General features: G+C 40.4%; 1 protein-coding gene across 2 annotated transcripts in view; it reads right to left on the bottom strand.

Annotated features, from left to right (window-relative positions):
* macrod2 (mono-ADP ribosylhydrolase 2) overlaps nucleotides 1-12,851 on the bottom strand; it is a 399,869-nt gene extending 387,018 nt beyond the window's left edge. For both annotated transcript variants that reach the window (XM_071897955.2, XM_071897956.2), the window contains exons 1-3: nucleotides 12,681-12,851; nucleotides 8,778-8,879; nucleotides 4,916-5,035 (exon numbers count right to left, since the gene is read on the bottom strand). In XM_071897955.2, the coding sequence (XP_071754056.1) occupies nucleotides 4,916-5,035; nucleotides 8,778-8,879; nucleotides 12,681-12,717 (259 nt within the window). In that variant the 5' untranslated portion in view covers nucleotides 12,718-12,851. The remainder of the gene's footprint in view (nucleotides 1-4,915; nucleotides 5,036-8,777; nucleotides 8,880-12,680) is intronic.
* Between the last annotated feature and the right edge of the window lie 6,421 nt (nucleotides 12,852-19,272).

Here is a 19,272-nt window from a genome sequence, read left to right as displayed (position 1 = left end):
ACACATGGCGAGACATTTCCCAGAAATAGGCTAATTACTATGTTGGGATTTTATTTTATTATTTTATTTCATACCGACTGATAACACCCACAAAACAACATCACAGAAAAAACAGCCGCACTAATACATGTTCCTTTGCTCCGACCACAGGATAATGTCATATTCTATTCAATATCGGCTCGACCAGGGCATGTAGCCTTCTGTATCGTACATTATGCTTGAATGACCATGACGGTAAACAGTGCTGCTCGCGTACCAAGCAACCCCGCAGGCAAACACTGTTTGAATCGACCGCATATCAAAAACGTATAAAAGTCAATCTCCACTGGATCATGGTACTCTGCCCTCCGAGGGTCACTGCTCTCATCAAACCTGTGATGGCTGCAGTACGAGTGGCTCCATACAACTGAATACCAATTGCCTCTCTCGCACTCATCTCAACCCCTTCGGGTTCTTTATAGCGTTCATAACCAGATTCCCTGTGCACACTAAATTGGCTCCTGTAAAAAATGATCTAATACAGAAAGATGGGAAAGGTTTACAGCGGGTAATGGATTAGGAGTCAACCCCTGTGCATAATTACCACAGTCATCATTATAAAAAAAAAAAGTCCTCTCCACTTCACACTGCTATCTTTATGACCTCATTCTGATCCGAGATTGTTGATGACACTCGCATGAACTCCGCGCAAACGACAAGGAGAAAAATGGAAGACATTATCTAGTGTTTGAAATGTAAAAGCAACATTAATGACATGGATTAAGTGTAAGTCCCGCATGAGCATCCTTTCATCTTTCAGTGAGGCCCTGCAATTTAGCATGAGACCATGCCTTGATTATCTGTAGTAGACCCCTCTTTCCGTCTATCACTGTCTGACGCCAAATCCGAAGATATAGGCTAGCAATCAGTGAAATTGCCTGGCATTTGTCAAAATTACACAAAACAGCATCTCCACCTTCGTACTGAGTATAGTGCAGCTCATACACAAAAGAGAATGTATCCTCTATGAGAATCTGGACAGAACTGTCTTCCACTCAAACTCAGTGGATCAATAGCCAAGACAAACCAGCCTTGTCTGTGCTATTGAGGCTATAACAAGTTAACTAGACAGTATGCTGACTAAAAAATGAAATACACTTGGGAGATCTGCCATACAAATCCATGTATAGACAAATCCCTGTCTGTCTCATCCCTTAAACACAGGAGGAGGAGGGTCACACGGAGCGAGTGAGGGTCTAACAGTTGATGGAGAGAGACGGTAGACCCGTGCGGGGGGGGGGCTGGTTCCACACAGCAGGCCGGGCTGCGCCATCTGTCTGAGCCGGATGGTGCTACCCAAGCCACCATGTCCCGTTACGTCCATCCTGCCCTCCACCCCTGCAGTGAGCTGATTGTCACCACGGCCCCTCCTGTCCTGCTCTCTCCAGGCTCTCACCCAGGTGACAGTTTGAGCACCTCCCGTCCAACCTCCATCCAAACAGAATTAAGGAAGAATTAAAAACTCAATGAGCCTAATAATTAAACTTTAATGGAGGACATAAAGCAACTTGACACCTTCTAAAAGCTATAGGCAGCCACCATAACCGCAGTGCCAAGCTGGCCTCTCTTCCCTAAAATTAAGTAGACTAGATTTTGCATTGTTAGTCAATCAGATAACGATTTTATTCATGCTGTGATTTCACATGGGGACATTTCACCTTGGCAAGCCACATATTGCTGTCATGTGAAAACCTCGTAACTCTAATTTTGTTGATTTTCTTGTTTTCACTTCACTTGAAGGATCACCTGGTTCCTTTATGGGCTTATGAACCCCTTTTAAAACCTCACTGCATAAACACAAAAATGCATGGCGGTCAAGCTAAATTCAAGGCTGTTTTTCTTAGTTCCTGAAAAGCTGAGGGAGTTTTGCACTTGACATTGACAATACACTTTTTTAACCACAGTGCTATCGCCAAGGAGCCATAGTCATCAAAGGGCAAATTCGGATCAGTTAGACAGACGGTGAGACACTCCACTTCCCTGAACCTGTATGCTATCAAACTTTGTCACAGCTTACAGCACTTGAGAAAAACATCTTCTAGAAATAATGTCTGCTTTTTATTAAGCAGTATCTCTTTAATAAAAGGAAGTAAAACTCCCACAATCCTTTTCGCTATGTAGAGAACTGTTTGTCCTTGCCAAAAATGCACTGTGGGAGCAAACAGAATACCTGACACAAGTGTAGCCTGTCTGTCTTCTATCAGGCGGTACACAGGCACAAACTGTGCCTGTAGTAGCAATTTAATCTCCTTCAGTTTAATCTCCACATACACATATAAGGTCATATAAGGTCAAGGAGAAGCTTCACCAGTATGTAAATGTAGAAACTATGTTGTGCTGATAGCAGTCGATAATTAAATCTATATTCTGAGTATTCAAATTATTCCTCAAAACAGTTCCCTCAAAATTTACGCTGACACCAACCTCCACCTTCACCTGTGATTCTGCATATTAACTACCGCTGCACTGCACTGTTTGTGGAAAAAAAGAATTCTGACACTTTATTAAGCTTTAGACTAATACTTTCACACTGCTCAAAGAGGTGTTCAAAGCTTCATATATAGCAGTCGTCTAGTGCCTAGCCTAAATGAAAAACAGCATGTGAAAATGGAAATACTGCAGGATGGAGATTGGACAGAATGAATGGATGAAAGGCAAGAAGTCTGGCAAACTATCCAAAGATCTTATCTACGTGCCTTGCTCAACATCCGTTTTGTTTGTTTAATGTAACTGTTTACAGCACAGGACGGTGTTACTCACTAAAATCTGGGTGAGAGCCACTTTGCCCAGAGCATGCCACAAAGTTGTGTAGTCTGATTCAATGGATAGATAGTTTTTTCACCATTATTTTGGAATTGTACTATCAATAATCATGAATTATCACATACGACAATATATTCTGGGACTATTTTGCAGAGCCACAAATAAAAGGCACAAGAAACTATGGAAAGAGTAGCAGGGCCTTAGCACGCTGTCACACTGCATTTCTTGTTACCCAAGCAACAAAAAAACATGCCCTTGTTTTCCCTTGCTCACTGCATTCACATTAAGATTCACATTCACAACACACTCCCATTGTTGAGCGTTGGTGTCATAGATGGTGAATAAAAATGGAAAGTCCACCACTATTTTCTTATCGGTCCAACCACCTGTACAAAGACAACTGGTCCTAGAGTGGGAATAGACTAACAGTGTGCCAGCTGCTGAAGGAGAGGAGACATTCTGGTTATCATAAAGGAGTCAGCAATTCCTTCGACCCCTCAGACCCCCTGTCAGCCTGCTGAACAAAATGAACTGGTCCCAGGCCAACGCATAGCTCAGTCAGGACCGAGACGTCTGTCAGCATTCACTGCTAGAGAGGACTGCCTCTGCTAAAATAGTATTAATCAGTCCAATACAAAAACCTGCAATGTTCAATCCTAAACCACATTCATTAAGCCCAGATTGCTTAGTTTTCTTTCAAAGTCGCTTAAATCACAAAACAAAGCAGGAGCAGCTCGTACTTAACGAAGCATAGCTCAACTTACCCACTGCACTCACCTTGATTTGTATAATGAGGATATTGACTACAAAGCATAATGAATTAATGTAGATCAGTGATAAAGTGAGGTTGACTATATGATATTTCTAGTGCATCCAAAGGCTTCATCATATACTTCCCTCCATATATATTTTAATATCAATAACATTATCTCTATTTAAATAGGCCTAGAGCTTAAATATATTTAAATAGTATGTAATGTATACAACAAACAAGTTGCATTGTATGATAACTGCTACATTTGTAAAGGTCTTGACAAAGCAACACACAATGACATGATATTTAGGTGTGCATTTGGTGTCTATTAGATGTATTAGGCTACATCTTCGTCTTTTACATGATGTTGAGGATGATTTAGCTATATCTCATGACCTCCTATCATCAGGATGGGCATTTACATGATAGCTTAAATTGATGAGCCTTATCCAACACAGCATACAATTTTAACATCTGTTAATCTCATATACATTATAGTATAGTGACACACACACTGCTTAGCCTAATAGACTGAAGCATTGTGTGAGTGTTTACTAATGGTGCATAAGGAAGGAAAAATATGAAACACAATCTGTGCAGCATGACTACAAAGTAAACAGGAAGCCAACGTAGACCTTGGTAATAGACGGCTGCTATCCAGTCATGATGCTGTTAGCTGCAAAGTGGCCATAAGCAGCAGCAGCAGCAGCAACAGGTAAACCAATCTTTCAGCACCTCTGACTATGTGTGTAGGTTGTGAGCAGCCTGCAGAACATTACATAACAGTAGCGCAAATCTCTGAAAAAGCCATTTCTGCTCACCCTTCCTGCCTCTACATCACCTCTGGTGATAAATATTCCACTTTTTCAAAGCAAGTATCTTTCCCTCAGCATAACAGAGCTTTACCATGTTTTTCCCCAACAGCAGCATTTGTAATGTGACCATTAATCATTGTAGCACACACGCCACATTAACGACAGAAAAGATATGAATGGGGGAACCGGAAACTGTTCTAAATCAACTGAATAATTAACCTTGTACTAGATTGGCACAAGGAACTGGAGTTGCAGTTAATTATGCAAAGGCATTGACAAAAGTCAGGAAATAATCTAAAAAGTTACTGTATTATAACTTACAGTATAGTGGGAAAGCTGATCAATGAGATCAAATATCCAGATAAACATTTGTTTAAATTAGTTACATTCATCACTTGTGCACTCTCTTTTGCAATATCTCAGGAACCTGCACTTTGTGAATTCTAACACTAGAGGGCAGCCAAGGACAATTTAAGCACTCGGATGTCTGCAAGCAGTCAACAACGTCCAATGGTTTAAGGAGTTCAGAGGGCAGCGGCCTTACCAGCATTAACTATGGCGTCCACCTCCAAGATGGTGATGTCTCCTTTGTAGAGAGATACTTTGTCGCTCACTCCTCCTCCTCCTCCTCCTGTCAGCTCCTTTCCTTCCTCTTTTTCATTTACTGGAACACAAAAAAGATCACTTCAACTGATGATTACAACATTACACAAGCAAGTTTTATCCTGGGCCACATTATACTGCAATGTAAATAATAGTGCAAGCAAAATCCTCTGAGGAATGGAAAGACTGTGAATCACATCCCATGGTAACGCTGAGACAAAGCCATTTAAAATCAATTCATCCCACTGTGCTATGTGCCCAGACAGTATAGAGATAGTTTTAACATTCAAAGGTAAAATAGCCCATTAAAGTAGACGATACTGTGCTGTCAGTAGTCCAGACTGTGTTTTCACATTGCTGCTATGGATTTGAATTGCATAGAATTTAATTTGCACACTGCTAAATAGGCTTATTGTGTATTTCTTTCCTTTTTGACAAGATTCAAAAACGCCTCTACAAAGGATGCGCAGTGTTTGTTAACTAATGTGATGCAATGTGTGGTGAACTTCTTCTTTCCAGATGAACAAGCTAGACAAGCTCACACATGACTATTTACTTCCTTGAAAAGTGGGCCCAAGAGTTGAGAATAACCTTGAACTTGCAGAGCTGTTTGATGCTGGTGCTAAATGTATAAATGTTATTATATCTCATTCATATGTTATTTGATGTAGAGAAAATATCACAACTGCCTTTAGTTCAACTATCAGGCTCTCCTAAACAAGATTCCATACTACCTCGCTTCATCAAGGTTTTTCTCAGTGTCAAATTAATTGTCATAAATATAAACTATGTTCTATGCTGTTGTGAGCAGCTTTCTACTGGCACATGTACTTTTCTCCCCTCATACTTTTCTGATGCATAACCTACCAGCAGTATTTGCCCCGAGTACTCAGACCACTTTTTGCGGTAACTACTAACCTGACGTGTTTTTCTTTCTGTTTCTTTTTTGTTAGCGCAAAATTAGAAACAAAATAGAAAAAAGTGGAAATTCCGCAGCATCTCGTGCAGACTACATGCTACCAAATGAAAAAACATAATCTAAATCTACTTGATCTACTACTTATAAATGAGCCTTGCATTGCATTTTAAAACAATAAACGACAACGCACTTTGCAGCACAAGTCATATTGCTATGGCATGTTTTTGACATTGGTAATGCAAAAGTACTGTAACGAGCTGCTTTTAGTAGAGTAACTTTGTAACGCAACTAATTACTTTTTATTGTAAGTAATGAAGTAAAGTAACTAAGTACTTCAATAACTAACTTTCCCCAATATGGCTTACCAGTCTCCCAGGAAGGATTTTCATGAGAATCAAGCCTGATAGAAATCCTTTTGAAAAGAGACTTTGATCTGCTCCCCCTTGATCGGTTGATGTCAGAGTTTGACTGTTGTTCTCAGGCTTTGATTCAGAAATGACTGGTCTAAGCCATGTAAGTAGGTTCTTCAAGTGATACTCTAGGAATTTTATTCATATTAAGATTTGGCCTGCATGGGTGCTTAACTGTTATTGTGAGAGGTATTAGATTCAAAATATTAAAGTCATTTCCAGTGCCTGCCCCCTGGGCAGCCAAATTTTCTGTCATTGAAATGGGATCTTCCTATTTGTATTCCGTGTCCCCTTTAAAACAGCACTTGCCTTTAATTCTAAGAAATTGGATGGGGTTTAGGCTATGTGCCCAAATAAAACAAAATATAGGCTTGATAGATTTGATTTTTTATAAACGCCACCCACTCCCCTATCCTCTAACATCCAAATCATATTTCTAGAAAGGGGCTCCACCTGGTTTAATAGCACAAGAAAGCCCTACATCAAATCCTGTGTATTGGTATATTTATGACTGTGGTCCAGGCCTATTTCAGCTTGAAACAGGCTTATCTCACGCAGAAATCAGGCTAGATGTGATTTTTACATTGCATCCTGCCTACCAAGAGAAAGTCACCATCACAATTTAGGCTTATCTGTGGGCCAAGAAAGCTTGTTTAATTTTAATATAATAGACAGGTTAATGAATTTGATCTGTAACCCTAGGCTGTAACCCAGTTGCAACTTCAGAAAAAGGTCACTGATATCATGCAGATATCAATGCAGACAGCCAAATACAACACATACATGCAGATTAAAAATGCTTTTTTACTTATTTCTCACACAAGGTTCTATCATCAGTGCTTCTAATTTGGAAAGTCTTTTATCAATATCAATATTTTTTAAATTATTTGTTTATTTGACCTATCTAACCCAGAATTAAATGTTTTCTGCATTGAATTTTGAGAGATCAACATACAATACAACTAATGTCCTTGCTATATTATTAGCAAGCTAGGGTGTGGGTCAGTTGAATATAAAAATAATAAATAGAAATTGGGTCAAAAAAAAAAAAAATTTCAATCAGATTTTAATCATTATAAATTCATTCATATCCACAGCTGTCAAATCATTAGGGCCAAGCCTATTATTACACAGAATGGTAATGGTGATTGGGTTTTTCTGCAGAATGACCAGCCACTGCAGCCTTAGGCACTGAAGGTTCAGGTTGTTTTGTGGGCTACTTGATTTTGTCTGTTGCCTTTAAATTTCTGTTGTTCTCCTTCTGTGTTTGAGGTGTGTTGAAAAGTGTTTCTATCTTCTCTTCTTTCTCATGGAGCTTTTGTCTATTGTATTCATGATAACATGGGCTCTAATCCAGGTTTATGTCTGGATTATGCTGTCCTGTCACACCTCTCTACCTCCTTTCCTCTCTCTTCACTGTCTTATTTCAGTGTAAGTGGAGGAATCGGCTCACTCCCATTTAAGATATAATTAACGGTAAATACAACTAAAAAATTTGTAAGCATTGTTCGGTTGCTCTCAAAAAAATTCACTTCTACCCCTCTCCATAACTCTTATTTAATTTCTTTTCCTGGTACTTATCTCTTATTTGATCATTCAAGGCTTAGGGTTAGTACTACGGCTCTGCAGTGGCGTGTCCAGGCCATTTTGACTGGGGTGGCCGAGGTGGGGCACAGACTCAAGCAAGGGTGGCACTGAGTGCGGCATTTAGGAAGGAAGTAGGCAGGTCCCAGGTCATAATTCTGAATTCCAAGTCAGAATTCTGACTTTATTCTCAGAAATCTGAGATTAATCTCACAATTTAAATACATTTTTCACATGTGGCCCTAATCCTCTTCCATACAAGGCCCAGGTTGAAAGCAACCAGAATTATCAGGCATCACTGTCAACTGTATGCATGTAAAAAAAATGTATGCTACTAACATTACTTCTTGGTCTTTATCTTCAGGTGCGTGCTGCATTCCGTTTGGTCAGACATAGTGTTTTTTTTTACATTGATCCCTAATTTGGTCTTCTCTCTGCTCCCCTTGGCGTGTTTCTTGGAACTCAAGGAGCGAAGTTTTGGAAAAAGAAATTAACTGGCTTGATGGTCCTGCCTCTAACATGGCCATCAGCCAGTCATAACTCAGGATTTTGGGGTGGCACCTGGGGTGGCCAATCAGATTTCAAGGGTGGCCAGTGCCACCCCTGGCCACCCCCTAGACACGCCCCTGCAGCTCTGACCCTTGAGCTCCTTACTACTGGTTGCTTGTCATGCTGAGGATCTAGGGATTAAAGCTTATTTGACAATTGTACCCATTTTAAGTCTCTAAATGCTAATTGCCTAAAATATAATGTAAAAATGTTAAAAACATTACAATTACGCAGCTGTATTTCCACTGTGCTGTGTAAAGAGTGGCAGACTTTGGCAATTTATCAGCCGTACCCGACACAACAGACGTTCAACGACTCAGGCAATGAGCTGTCTCACTTACATTTACTGCCCTGCCTCCAGGTGGGAATCTTGTCCAGAGATATGAAATCATGGCGACGATAGTCCTTGCGCCTCTCCTCCTCATCTAGACGGAGCAGTCTCTCTGTGGAAGACAGTGATCGTAAATTTTAGATTGAATAAAAGCTGGCCCTATGGCTTGAAGAGAGAAGGAGAAAGGAAGAAAGAAGAAACTGGGAAACAGCACAGACAGATAGTGACAAGTCGAAAATTCATTTCCAACACAAGCCATAACTTTTGACTTACATCTCTGCTAAGTAAATGTCTTGTTTTTTCTCCTTTCCTGCATGTCATACCAAACTGCCTGCCAGTGCTCTTCCTTTTGGTCACCTGTCCACCACCCATACTGCTCGGCAGTCATCGCTGGTCCTGCCCTGAGTGCGGTCAGTGTCTGACTGGACTCCTCTCCTGGCTCTGCAATTCCACTGGTGACCGTGTCCTGCTCCTCATCTCTCCTGCTCCCCCCCCCTCCCCTGGCTCTGCCATCATCGTCGGTCCTGTCCTGCTCCTCATTTCTCCGGCTCCACCTCTCCCCGGCTCTCTACATTTGCTTTTTGAATAATGTGGTACTTATTGATTCCCACATTAAAATTCTCTTTTGGCTTCCTCCCCCCCTCCACAGGCAGGTCAGAACGCTGGGTCAGCTACAGAACAGGGCTTCTGGAGGCAGTAGGGATTCAGTGTCCAGGGCTTGAACCCCCCGTCTCCCTATTCACTACACCAGTTGTTCTCAACCGTGTGTCATGGAGATCCAGAGCTATGCAGGTTTTCAGTCCAACCACGCACTATACCAGCTGATTCCACTCATTAGTTCCTCTTCTCTGGTTGAAGATGTGCTAATTATTGAGATTGGCTGCTGTAGCAATTGGCCAGAAAACCTGAAAACCTGCATACTACTGCGTCTCCATGGCACTCAGTAGAGACCCACTGCACTATGCCTTCATTGCATCCTTCATAGTTTGCCCTATCTTGCTCTAGCTCTGCTCTGCTCTACCCCTCCTCTGACCCTGCGATCATCGATGCTTGTGTCCTCATCTCTACTGCCACCTTAAGTCTCTCAACTTGCCACTGATTCATGACACAGCACTGCATGGGAATAAATAAAGTTAGTGAAACAACTGAATTGATTTATATACAACAATAGCATCACTATGAGTGAGCAACGATCAGTATGCTTTTTCTGTGGCACAGCTACATAGAGAAACCGACTTTCTCACAGTTATTTTATACATGTCTGTGTTTGGGCTACTAACCACCGACCCCATTCCTGAGTTCTGTGTAATACAGCAGTACGAGTGCTGTTCTGTTATAGGCATATCCCTTTATTTGGTTGCAGAACAAAATGCAACTTAATTGGCTGACATCAGTGCATCACACATCTGTTGCTCTGCCTCGGTACTGCTCTAGCCCTCTTCCATCCTGGCTGGTTCTGTCCTCATGCTCATCTGCACTGCCAGCCAAAGTGCAATTATTTGCATCTTCTTGATATCTACGCTACACAAATTATAGGCTAAATGTGCCCCTGTGTAAAATGCAGTTTATATAAATTGGATGTGGTTTGACAACACCATACAAAAGCAGAACATCACGTTTACCATATTATGAACTATTTATATCCCCCACAGATAATTTTGAGATTTGGGTTTTGACGAGGCGCACGCAACAATACCCTACAGTATATGAGCTCAACAAACATTTTTTTGAAAGGGACTATGAGTTATGAGGCATGCCTCTTACATAAGGCCCGAGCCTAAAATATTGAGGCAGTAGTGGTTGACTATATTTTGAGGAGAAATATGAGCTTCCTCAGGTTATCCTCAGGCAGTATCCCACGGTAGCTCAGGCTTACATTAGAGGTATTTTTGCAGTGGGGGGGATATCCTTCCTATCCCTTCTGTATTTTCTCTCCCTCTCGCCCTGTCCTGTCATTCCCAAGGCTGCTTTTATTCTACATGGATGAATAAAAGGCAGTTTTTGGGTCCTTGAGCACAGCAGTGCTCTTTGGGCTACACTACAGCGGTTCATCACTCTGCTGAACTTTTAGGTGTCTTAGAATCCCAAAGCCTAGTCTAGCTGCAATGAGAACAGGATGGGTTAAAATATTTTTATTAAATATGGATATCTATAGACAATAATGACACTAATGCTACATGCCAAATGATCTCTGTCTGTACTTGGTGATTTCTGGGCAGAGGAAGCCGATCACGGTCATGGTGTTGTTGACATTTCTGAACAGAATTCTATTAATGGCAAAACCAAATGAGAGATAACTGCATATTATGCTACATCTCAGCTTATACAGTCCCTTAAACAATAATACCTGTCTCCTGTTTCCTTGTTTAGTTCTGTTTCATTTTGTTTTGTTTTCAGAAAGTTCTCAGACTTCAGAATCGTCTGCATTCCTGCTAAAATTGTGCATGTTTTGGCTTGATTTTGCCCCCATGACTCACATGAATTTATCTTTAGTGGTAACTATATAGGCCTATTCTAATTTCACTTACCCCAAAGACTAACCACAAGCCAAACAACAATTTAGAAAAAATGTCTTATTAAAACATGGAATCATCCATTAAATTTGTCCTTAAGTTTCAGAATTTCTCTCACATTTTGTGACTTTCCCTTAATCTTCCCTTAAAGCAGTTTGAGCTAGAGGGGCATACGCCTGGAATATGAAATCTGATTTACTTTGAAGTTCATTCCATGCTGCTACCTGCTCAATTGGGAAATGGATGGCTAAGATTAATTATTACCTTTACTCCAAGCTTTTTGCTGAACATTACGAACATTTTCCCATAGACTCAAATCAAGTCATGAGTCAGAGGGCTTGATGACACGACACGGATTAAACTGCAGTATTCGCAGGCCAGATGAATCATAATAACCTAAATCAAATAATAATAGAACAACAATATCAACAATAACTACAAACAACCTTGTTACATGAACTAAGGAGTGAAGCCACATACTCATTACATGCAAACAGAGGTCAGTGTTGAAAGTCTGAGTAGTATGGATCAGTAGTCCAATGTGATGTTATGAAGGATACAGGTTTAGCTCTTAAAGGCCTGCATCTGGTGCCAAATTCCTGGACCAACAGGAGTATTGTACTGCTTCAAGGAAAACATAAGTTTTTCATAACCACGCTGAGGTAAAGGTTAATATTAATAATTAACTGCACTGCCCCTTTGTGTACAGCAGGCCTATACCTGTGCCTCTGTGTCATGTTGTCTCTCTCTGATGTTTTTCACTGAGATCAAAACCACTTGCCCTGCATGGGAATAAATAAATTAAGTGAACTTACTGAATTGTATGCAATAATACCTAGGATTACTATGAGTAGCTATCAGTCTGTTTTTATGTCATGCAAATAGAGAAACTGTCTGTGTGTCCGTGTTTTATCTAGTAACCATCCTGTTCCCTTATGTAATACAGTGGTGTGAGTGCTGTTTGGTTCTAGGAATACGACTTTATTTAGTTGAAGAGCAGTAGGTTATAATGCAACTGAATGGGCTGATGTTGGTGCAGCGCACAGCTGTGAGGCAGGAGATCTAATTGCCATTCAAACAGGTAAAACAAGGACTCAGGAAACAGCAGCGAGCACGATAAGTGTAAGCTAATAACCAGGCAAGAGGCACTATGTGACAGTGTTGTTGCGAATGTCAAACGTGGATTGACGGCTACCAAACAGGCGCAACATCAGTACAACATCTGTACAGTCACCATATCGGTTTAACGAATTGTCTTGATAATAAGGTAGAGTACAGGAACAAAGCGGGAAAGACAGAAAGAGTGGCTGTCAAGCTTATGGCATGGATGGGATTCATGCTGTCTGCCACGGAGATGATGATAGCCTCCAGATTACATTCCCCCCCAAAACAAGCCTTACCTTTTTCAGTCTTCCAGTCCTTTTTCTTTTTGCTCATGCTGCCGGAATGATTGGACTTCGAATGACTGTTTTTTGACTGTGGCAACCCCAGGCTCACAGCGAATGTGGTCCGGAAAACTGAAATGGAAAGTGAAACAGCCTCTGGACGATGTCTCACCTGTGAAGCTGTCAAATTTCTATGGACCTCAGTCCACGCAACCTACCCTGATTGCGCCGTAAATTATGTGTACGAATCTTGGCCGCATGATTGGCTGTCGGGAACGAGGAAGTGGACGCACGATTGGGCTAGGCGACGAGTCAGTCAGATAAGACCCGCGCGCTCGGGAGGCGGGGTAGGTTGTTTTCGACGGTTCATCCCCTTGGCGTGTGAGGTGGTAGGCTAGCAACGCCGGGCCACTCTGGTGCACACTGCATGGAGTAGAGCACATCTTAAAGAGTCTATACTTTGAGTCACTGCATGGAAATCTAGCCGGAAAATACTTCAGAAACTTTAAGTGAAAATTGGAATGTTTTTTTATTATCATATGTATTTTAGACAATATGTTTTGCATGATTTTGTTGTGACTTTTGAACATCCTGCAGGTTGCAGGGGCACATGATTTAGTAGTAGTCTACTAGGCCTATACTTCATTTTATTCTGCCTAGATTATGAGGAGGAGTGGGGGGGACTCCAGCTACTGTAGTGCATAAAACCCCATTATCTTGATACTTATAACCTACTTATAGTATACTTTCATACTTTACACTATTCCTATCATTAAAAAACATGCACTATTTTAAAAATAGCCTAAGAGAACAGAATAATAAATCAATAGACAAAGAGACATCCTGGCCATGAATGTGAAATGCCATGTTATTCGCAAAGAGAAGGAGCTCACAGTAAATATGTTGTTGCCCGCAAATGATGTAGCACTGCCTTTGGGCTGATCAGTGACAACAATTGCAATTTCGCATTATGTGGGAGGCATTAATTTTGGAAAATCAAATGGGAGGAGCTTAAAGGTCTCCATGGATTGCATAACCTACAAAATTTCATGATGATAGCTCCAAAAAATGCAGGTTATATGAAGTAATTCCTATGATCACAATTGTGTAAATGGTGGATCTTAATGACATGGGGCATCATTCACCCAAGTTTCATCATAATTTGGCCTGTAGTATCTGAGATATTGCGTGTGACTAACAAATAAACACACAAATGGAGACAGATGCATGATAACCCGCCCTTGTTCATGGCAGAGGACAATTATCTATTTCACAGGGTAGACCAGATCCGGTCAGTAAGTCAGGCTGTCATGTGTGAGAGCCTGGTTCCAGAGATCACCGGCTGTCATCTGTTGTGTGAGCTCTGCTCTGGTCCAGACCCATCTGCTCCTAAACCTACTGACATTATCTGAGAGAGAAAAATGTCTTTAATCCAAACAAATGAACATCGATAAAGGCAGTGCTGTGGGGATCTCAGCACAATAGCTGGTGCTATACCCTGATCCAGATTGGGGTCCTAAAATTCATGTTTAATTGTCAAATATAGTCAGTTCATGTGTCAAGAGTTCAAATGCCTTTAATCAATTTACATAAATACAGATAAGAGCACGAGAGATAAGAGCACAAGAGAACTTATTTTAGACTGACGGTTAAAGCAAACAATGACTTATTTCAAAGAAAATAAAATTAATACTATCACAAAATATTATTTTGTCTTTTCTTATTTGTTTATGTTGGTGGTTAGTGAGCTTGTGGTTGTCACCGAAAGGCGTTTACCCTTACACCTTTTTTAATTAACAGTGTATCACTGGTAAAGCTGTGTTATACTACAGTGCAAAAAGATCTACAGTACTTACTCCAGGATAAAGCTGGAAAATTGTCTCACAGTGCTCAGCAGACTTCTCATAGTCAAATTAAAGATCTTTATCTCATTGAGCTGCTGCCCTTTCTAGGAAATTGACTCAGAGAATTCGGCTCTCACATCTGGCACAGAAATTCATAATTTGTCCTTGTAATATCTTAATTAGTTTCCACCTCCATTACTTAATGCGGATTCACAAATTATGGGAACAGTGTATGCCCATTCAGTTATAACCATGATGAGACATCTACTTGTCTCTGTAACCAGAGCCCATAATGCACACTGGGGATGCCAAATTCTAAAGCATGTTATCCTGCCTTATATTTAAACAAGGGTGAGATTGATGTGTAGCCATTGAAGATTTCCCTCTGTACTGTTCAAATCAAACCACTAGATGTCAATCTTGCAACATTATAAACAGTGTTACACAGAGACAGATACAGTTTAGAAAATGTAATTCAGTAAAATCAGATTTTCTAATGGTCAAAGTTGTCATCACATATCTTGGAAAAGGCTTGTGACTCCAACCAATCCTATAAAGAATAGCAAAGACATTTCACTGAGCTGTGCAGGGACTGCAGTGTTCTAGCCAAACTTGTCTCACCTAATCTTTAATCTATTTCCTGTAGCTTGATTTTACATTCTGTGTTTGGGCGTAGTGAGTAGGTAGACTGCACTTCAACCAGAGGACCCAGGTTTGAACGCCTCAGCAAACATCAACTGCTGAAGTGTCCTTGAGCACTGAACTCCTACCAGCTCCAGCCCTGCTGCTCTGTAGCTGAGCCTGACCTCTGACCTCCCTGTGGAGGGGACAAGCGGAAGGGGAGTTTACCTACAGTAACCAATAAAGTATCACATCATTATCATTATTACTAGGTTTACCTATTCAGACATTAAGAAGGCTTGAAAAAAATGGAGAACTGGAGATCTTTGCTCACAGTTAACAGACAGCTGAATGTGAATATTTTGTTTTTTTTATGGTGATATCTTGTTATGAACTATACTACATTATACTCTACTATACTATACTATCCTACACTACTATACTATACTATACTATACTATACTATACTATACTATCCAATACTATACTATACTATACTATACCATACCATACTATACTATACTATACTATACTATACTATACTATACTATACTATACCATACCATACTATACTATACTATACTATACTATACTATACTATACTATACTATACTATACTATACTATATTCTCCAGTACTATGCTATATTATACTATATTATGCTATGCTGTAATATGGTACACTATACCATACCATACACGATGCTATATTGTTCTATATTGTTCCATAGTGTTCTACACATTCTTCAACAGGTATATTGAGGTATATTGTAGACAGCATGATGTTCAATGAGCAGAATAAAGATGTACAGCAGATGCAGACTTGGCTGCATTTGCCCAGTGAATAGTTCTCCTTGAGAGCTCTGCAGGGCAGTTCTGTATACTCCAAACAGAGGAGGATCTATTTGTGTAAGACTGCATAGGCCATTGTTATTGTCATGGTTACAGTGCGAGGAGATTATCTCTAATTCGGTGCCTGTACCTCAAAGTCACTAGCAAGAACATTGCATCATCAAAATCAGTCTACCCCAACTAGCTCTTTGTTGATTTGATTTGTTTTCAAATCCCACTTATGATCATAGCAACGTAATTACGGCAAACAACACAATTATCTACTGAGAAGTACACAAAATTATCTTTAACTTAAAGTGAGCCCTAAGGATATAGGAATTATAATTATGGCAATTATTGTTTATAGGTATTCTTGTGTCAATATCCTTAAGCCCTTTTATGTGTTGTAAGTGACTATTTGGTTTGGCAAATTGCCCTGAAGGGATTATATCATCATGTCTCAATCAATGCCTAAATAGTAATGATAAAGCATATGAATTGTTTAGTACATTAAAGGCTGATTTCAGAGACAGAGCTTAAGCCTAGTTCTAGACTAAAAACATTTACCCAACAGGGATCTCCACTGAAAAACAGAGTTTAGTCAAGGACAAGGCTTCAGCCATTTCTACATTCCTCATTGAAAGTCCCAGATGAGGTTTGACAAACAGTTGTATATGCATCCATACCAAACATGTTAAATCCTATGGAAAGTTTGTAAAGGTAATTACTCCTAGAAAATCATTTCATTCCTGTGGACACAGATGTTTATCACATATCAACAAAACTGTAAACATGTTTTGCAAAATACTTATGATGTATTCGGAGATGGAAATGGAAGTTTATTATTGCACCCCAGCGGCAGAGCATCTGTGCTGTGATCGCTGAGTCCTGAATGAAATTATCAGTCATTGGTCATATGGTGCAGGCTGGTGGTTTGTGCGACTTCTTGTTCTCCTTTGTCAAACACTTGTCTGTCCATATCATTTATTCTGTCAAATAACTTGCTCATCTGTTCCGCAGCTGCAAGCAGTGGCACGCTGTTCATATAGAAAGGAAAGACAAACTACTGACAAATAGTAACTCATTAGAGACTGGCATGTTTTGTTCTTTAAATTCCTTATGCTGGTTTACATGTTGAACATCTTACTATTGTCCAGTATGCAGACAAACCATTGATTTCCAAAGCCAAAGCTCAGCCATGCGACTGCAGAGATGGGCAGAATTTACAATATTACATGTATATGAAATGATAACCTTTGCATTTTGTAATTTATATTTGGTAAGTTTAAGAATATTTTTGTAATTTATAAGGAGTTAACACTGCTTAATAGGAAAATAATCATTTTCTTCAGAACACATAATCTTTTCTGTAAATAGGATTTAAATTGGGCTAGTGCTTAGAAAGACTCTCCCTTTTGGGTCAGTCATCATTTGATTAGCTCTTGCCCCTCTAGGCTTTTCCTCTTTTGGATTAAACGACCCCTATATTTTTTCAACCTGCACCCTGAGCAGAAAGGGCGAGGACATTTACCTCGTATGCCCCTCTCCTGTGTGCACCATGACCAGATTATAGTCTTAATTTTCTTATTTCTGGCTTTGGGGAATTTTTTGTTCCTGATTGCAAATACTGGAAGTTCTGTCTTAGCCCATACAAGCCCCATGTAAGACTTCTTAGATTGAGTGGTCCTCCATCCTTTAAACACTTTACTCGCCACCAGTATTTATTTTCATTTTGGTGCAATTCTGAAGGGGCCTTTGTAATTTGTCACAAGATTGTGATGTATTCGCACCCATCTGTGTGTGTGGATACAGTGGTCCAATGAGTGGTACTTTATTTAGTCTGCACGCTCAAAATGGGTTTGGGGTTGGATTGAAAAAGCATCACATTGTGAGTGTTTTCCAGTAGGATTCCTGTGGGTTGTAGCTTTGGCAAAATGTGTTGCAACGGCTCCCTCTGTTTATTTTACTCTATTTAACAAAGCCCTCATGTAGCCTGTCTCTTCACACCAGAGCGTGCCTGCTTTCCACCCCGCTCTAACCAGCAGGAATGCCTCACTGATCTCTGGCTGAACTCAAGTTTTACTGTGGATTGATGTTCAACATATCAAAGCGGGTGAACAAGAGAGTTTGGTCCAAAGCTTTATGGCATCTATGTATGAACACTTTTGTTTTCAAAAGTGAAACAAAAGCAAAACATGAACATAAAAGGAATATCATGCTTATATCAGTTGTTACTACAGATAGATTATGCACTTTTGCAGTTAAAGGTCAACTAGCATGGGTTCAAACCTGATTCCATTAAAAACTGAATCTGTTGTGAGGACTGTGTTGTGAGAAAATTACAACAGAAAGTTACAACACCACCCCATCCTGACACAGCACTCTAAGTTACATCAAAACATTATCACTGGGTGCGTCACGTTTCTCTTCACTACGGCTCGTTTCCTCTTCTCCTTCACTACCACTCATCTCCTACCAGGAAGTAACTTGGAGGAGGCGAGGAAAGGAAGGGAGGAAAGTGAATGAGAGAAGGAGAAGTGAACAGAATTGGCACAGTTGTTTCCTTCTATCGCCATAAAAGTCTGTGTTGATTGCAGATGAAGTGGCTCAATCACAAACTTCCAGTCCTACAGCCAATCACAGGGCTTTATCATGCCTGGCCTGTTTAAAGTGCAATAGCCTATATTGCACTATGACAAAGATTATATTAAACAACATTCTGTCACTAAACCTAGTCTGAATCTTCATCTTTTCTCCATTTCCACGTTTATTCGACAATTTAAAGTAGAGAGAGACAGCAAAAATGTGAGAGAGAGGGGGATGACATGCAACAAAGGTTTTGGGCCAGATTCGAACCCAGGACATTGTGCCCATATGGTCCACGCCCCTGCCCACTGAGACACCAGGACGTCCCTGAATCTGCATCTTATAAGCAGGATTATATATGCCTAACGAAGCAGCTTATTTTGTTTCCTACAGTATTGGGACAGTTGGCAAGATGGTGGGGCAAACATCAATTTCCGGGTCACGAAGGAAAGGAGGAGATAGTGATGGAAAGGAGGAGCATTTCTAGGGTAACGTGATGCAGCCATTGAACTACAGAGGCCTCAGCGTTTCCTCTGGCTAAACAGGTAGTTCCACATTTCCCTCTCCAAATGAGCATCTACAGAAAACTGAAATTCCACAAAATGCACAGCAAAAACGCTATCACAGACATTACTGCGGCGCCCAGCACCCACATCTTGGTTCCATGACTCCTGCGTTTCTACGAAGTTGCTCCACTTTTTTTTTCTTTCAAATTTTCAAATGTAA

Source organism: Centroberyx gerrardi, chromosome 15 (genome assembly GCF_048128805.1).
Source record: "Centroberyx gerrardi isolate f3 chromosome 15, fCenGer3.hap1.cur.20231027, whole genome shotgun sequence".
In the NCBI taxonomy this organism is placed as follows: domain Eukaryota; kingdom Metazoa; phylum Chordata; class Actinopteri; order Beryciformes; family Berycidae; genus Centroberyx; species Centroberyx gerrardi.
This window is presented reverse-complemented; position numbering and strand designations above follow the sequence as displayed.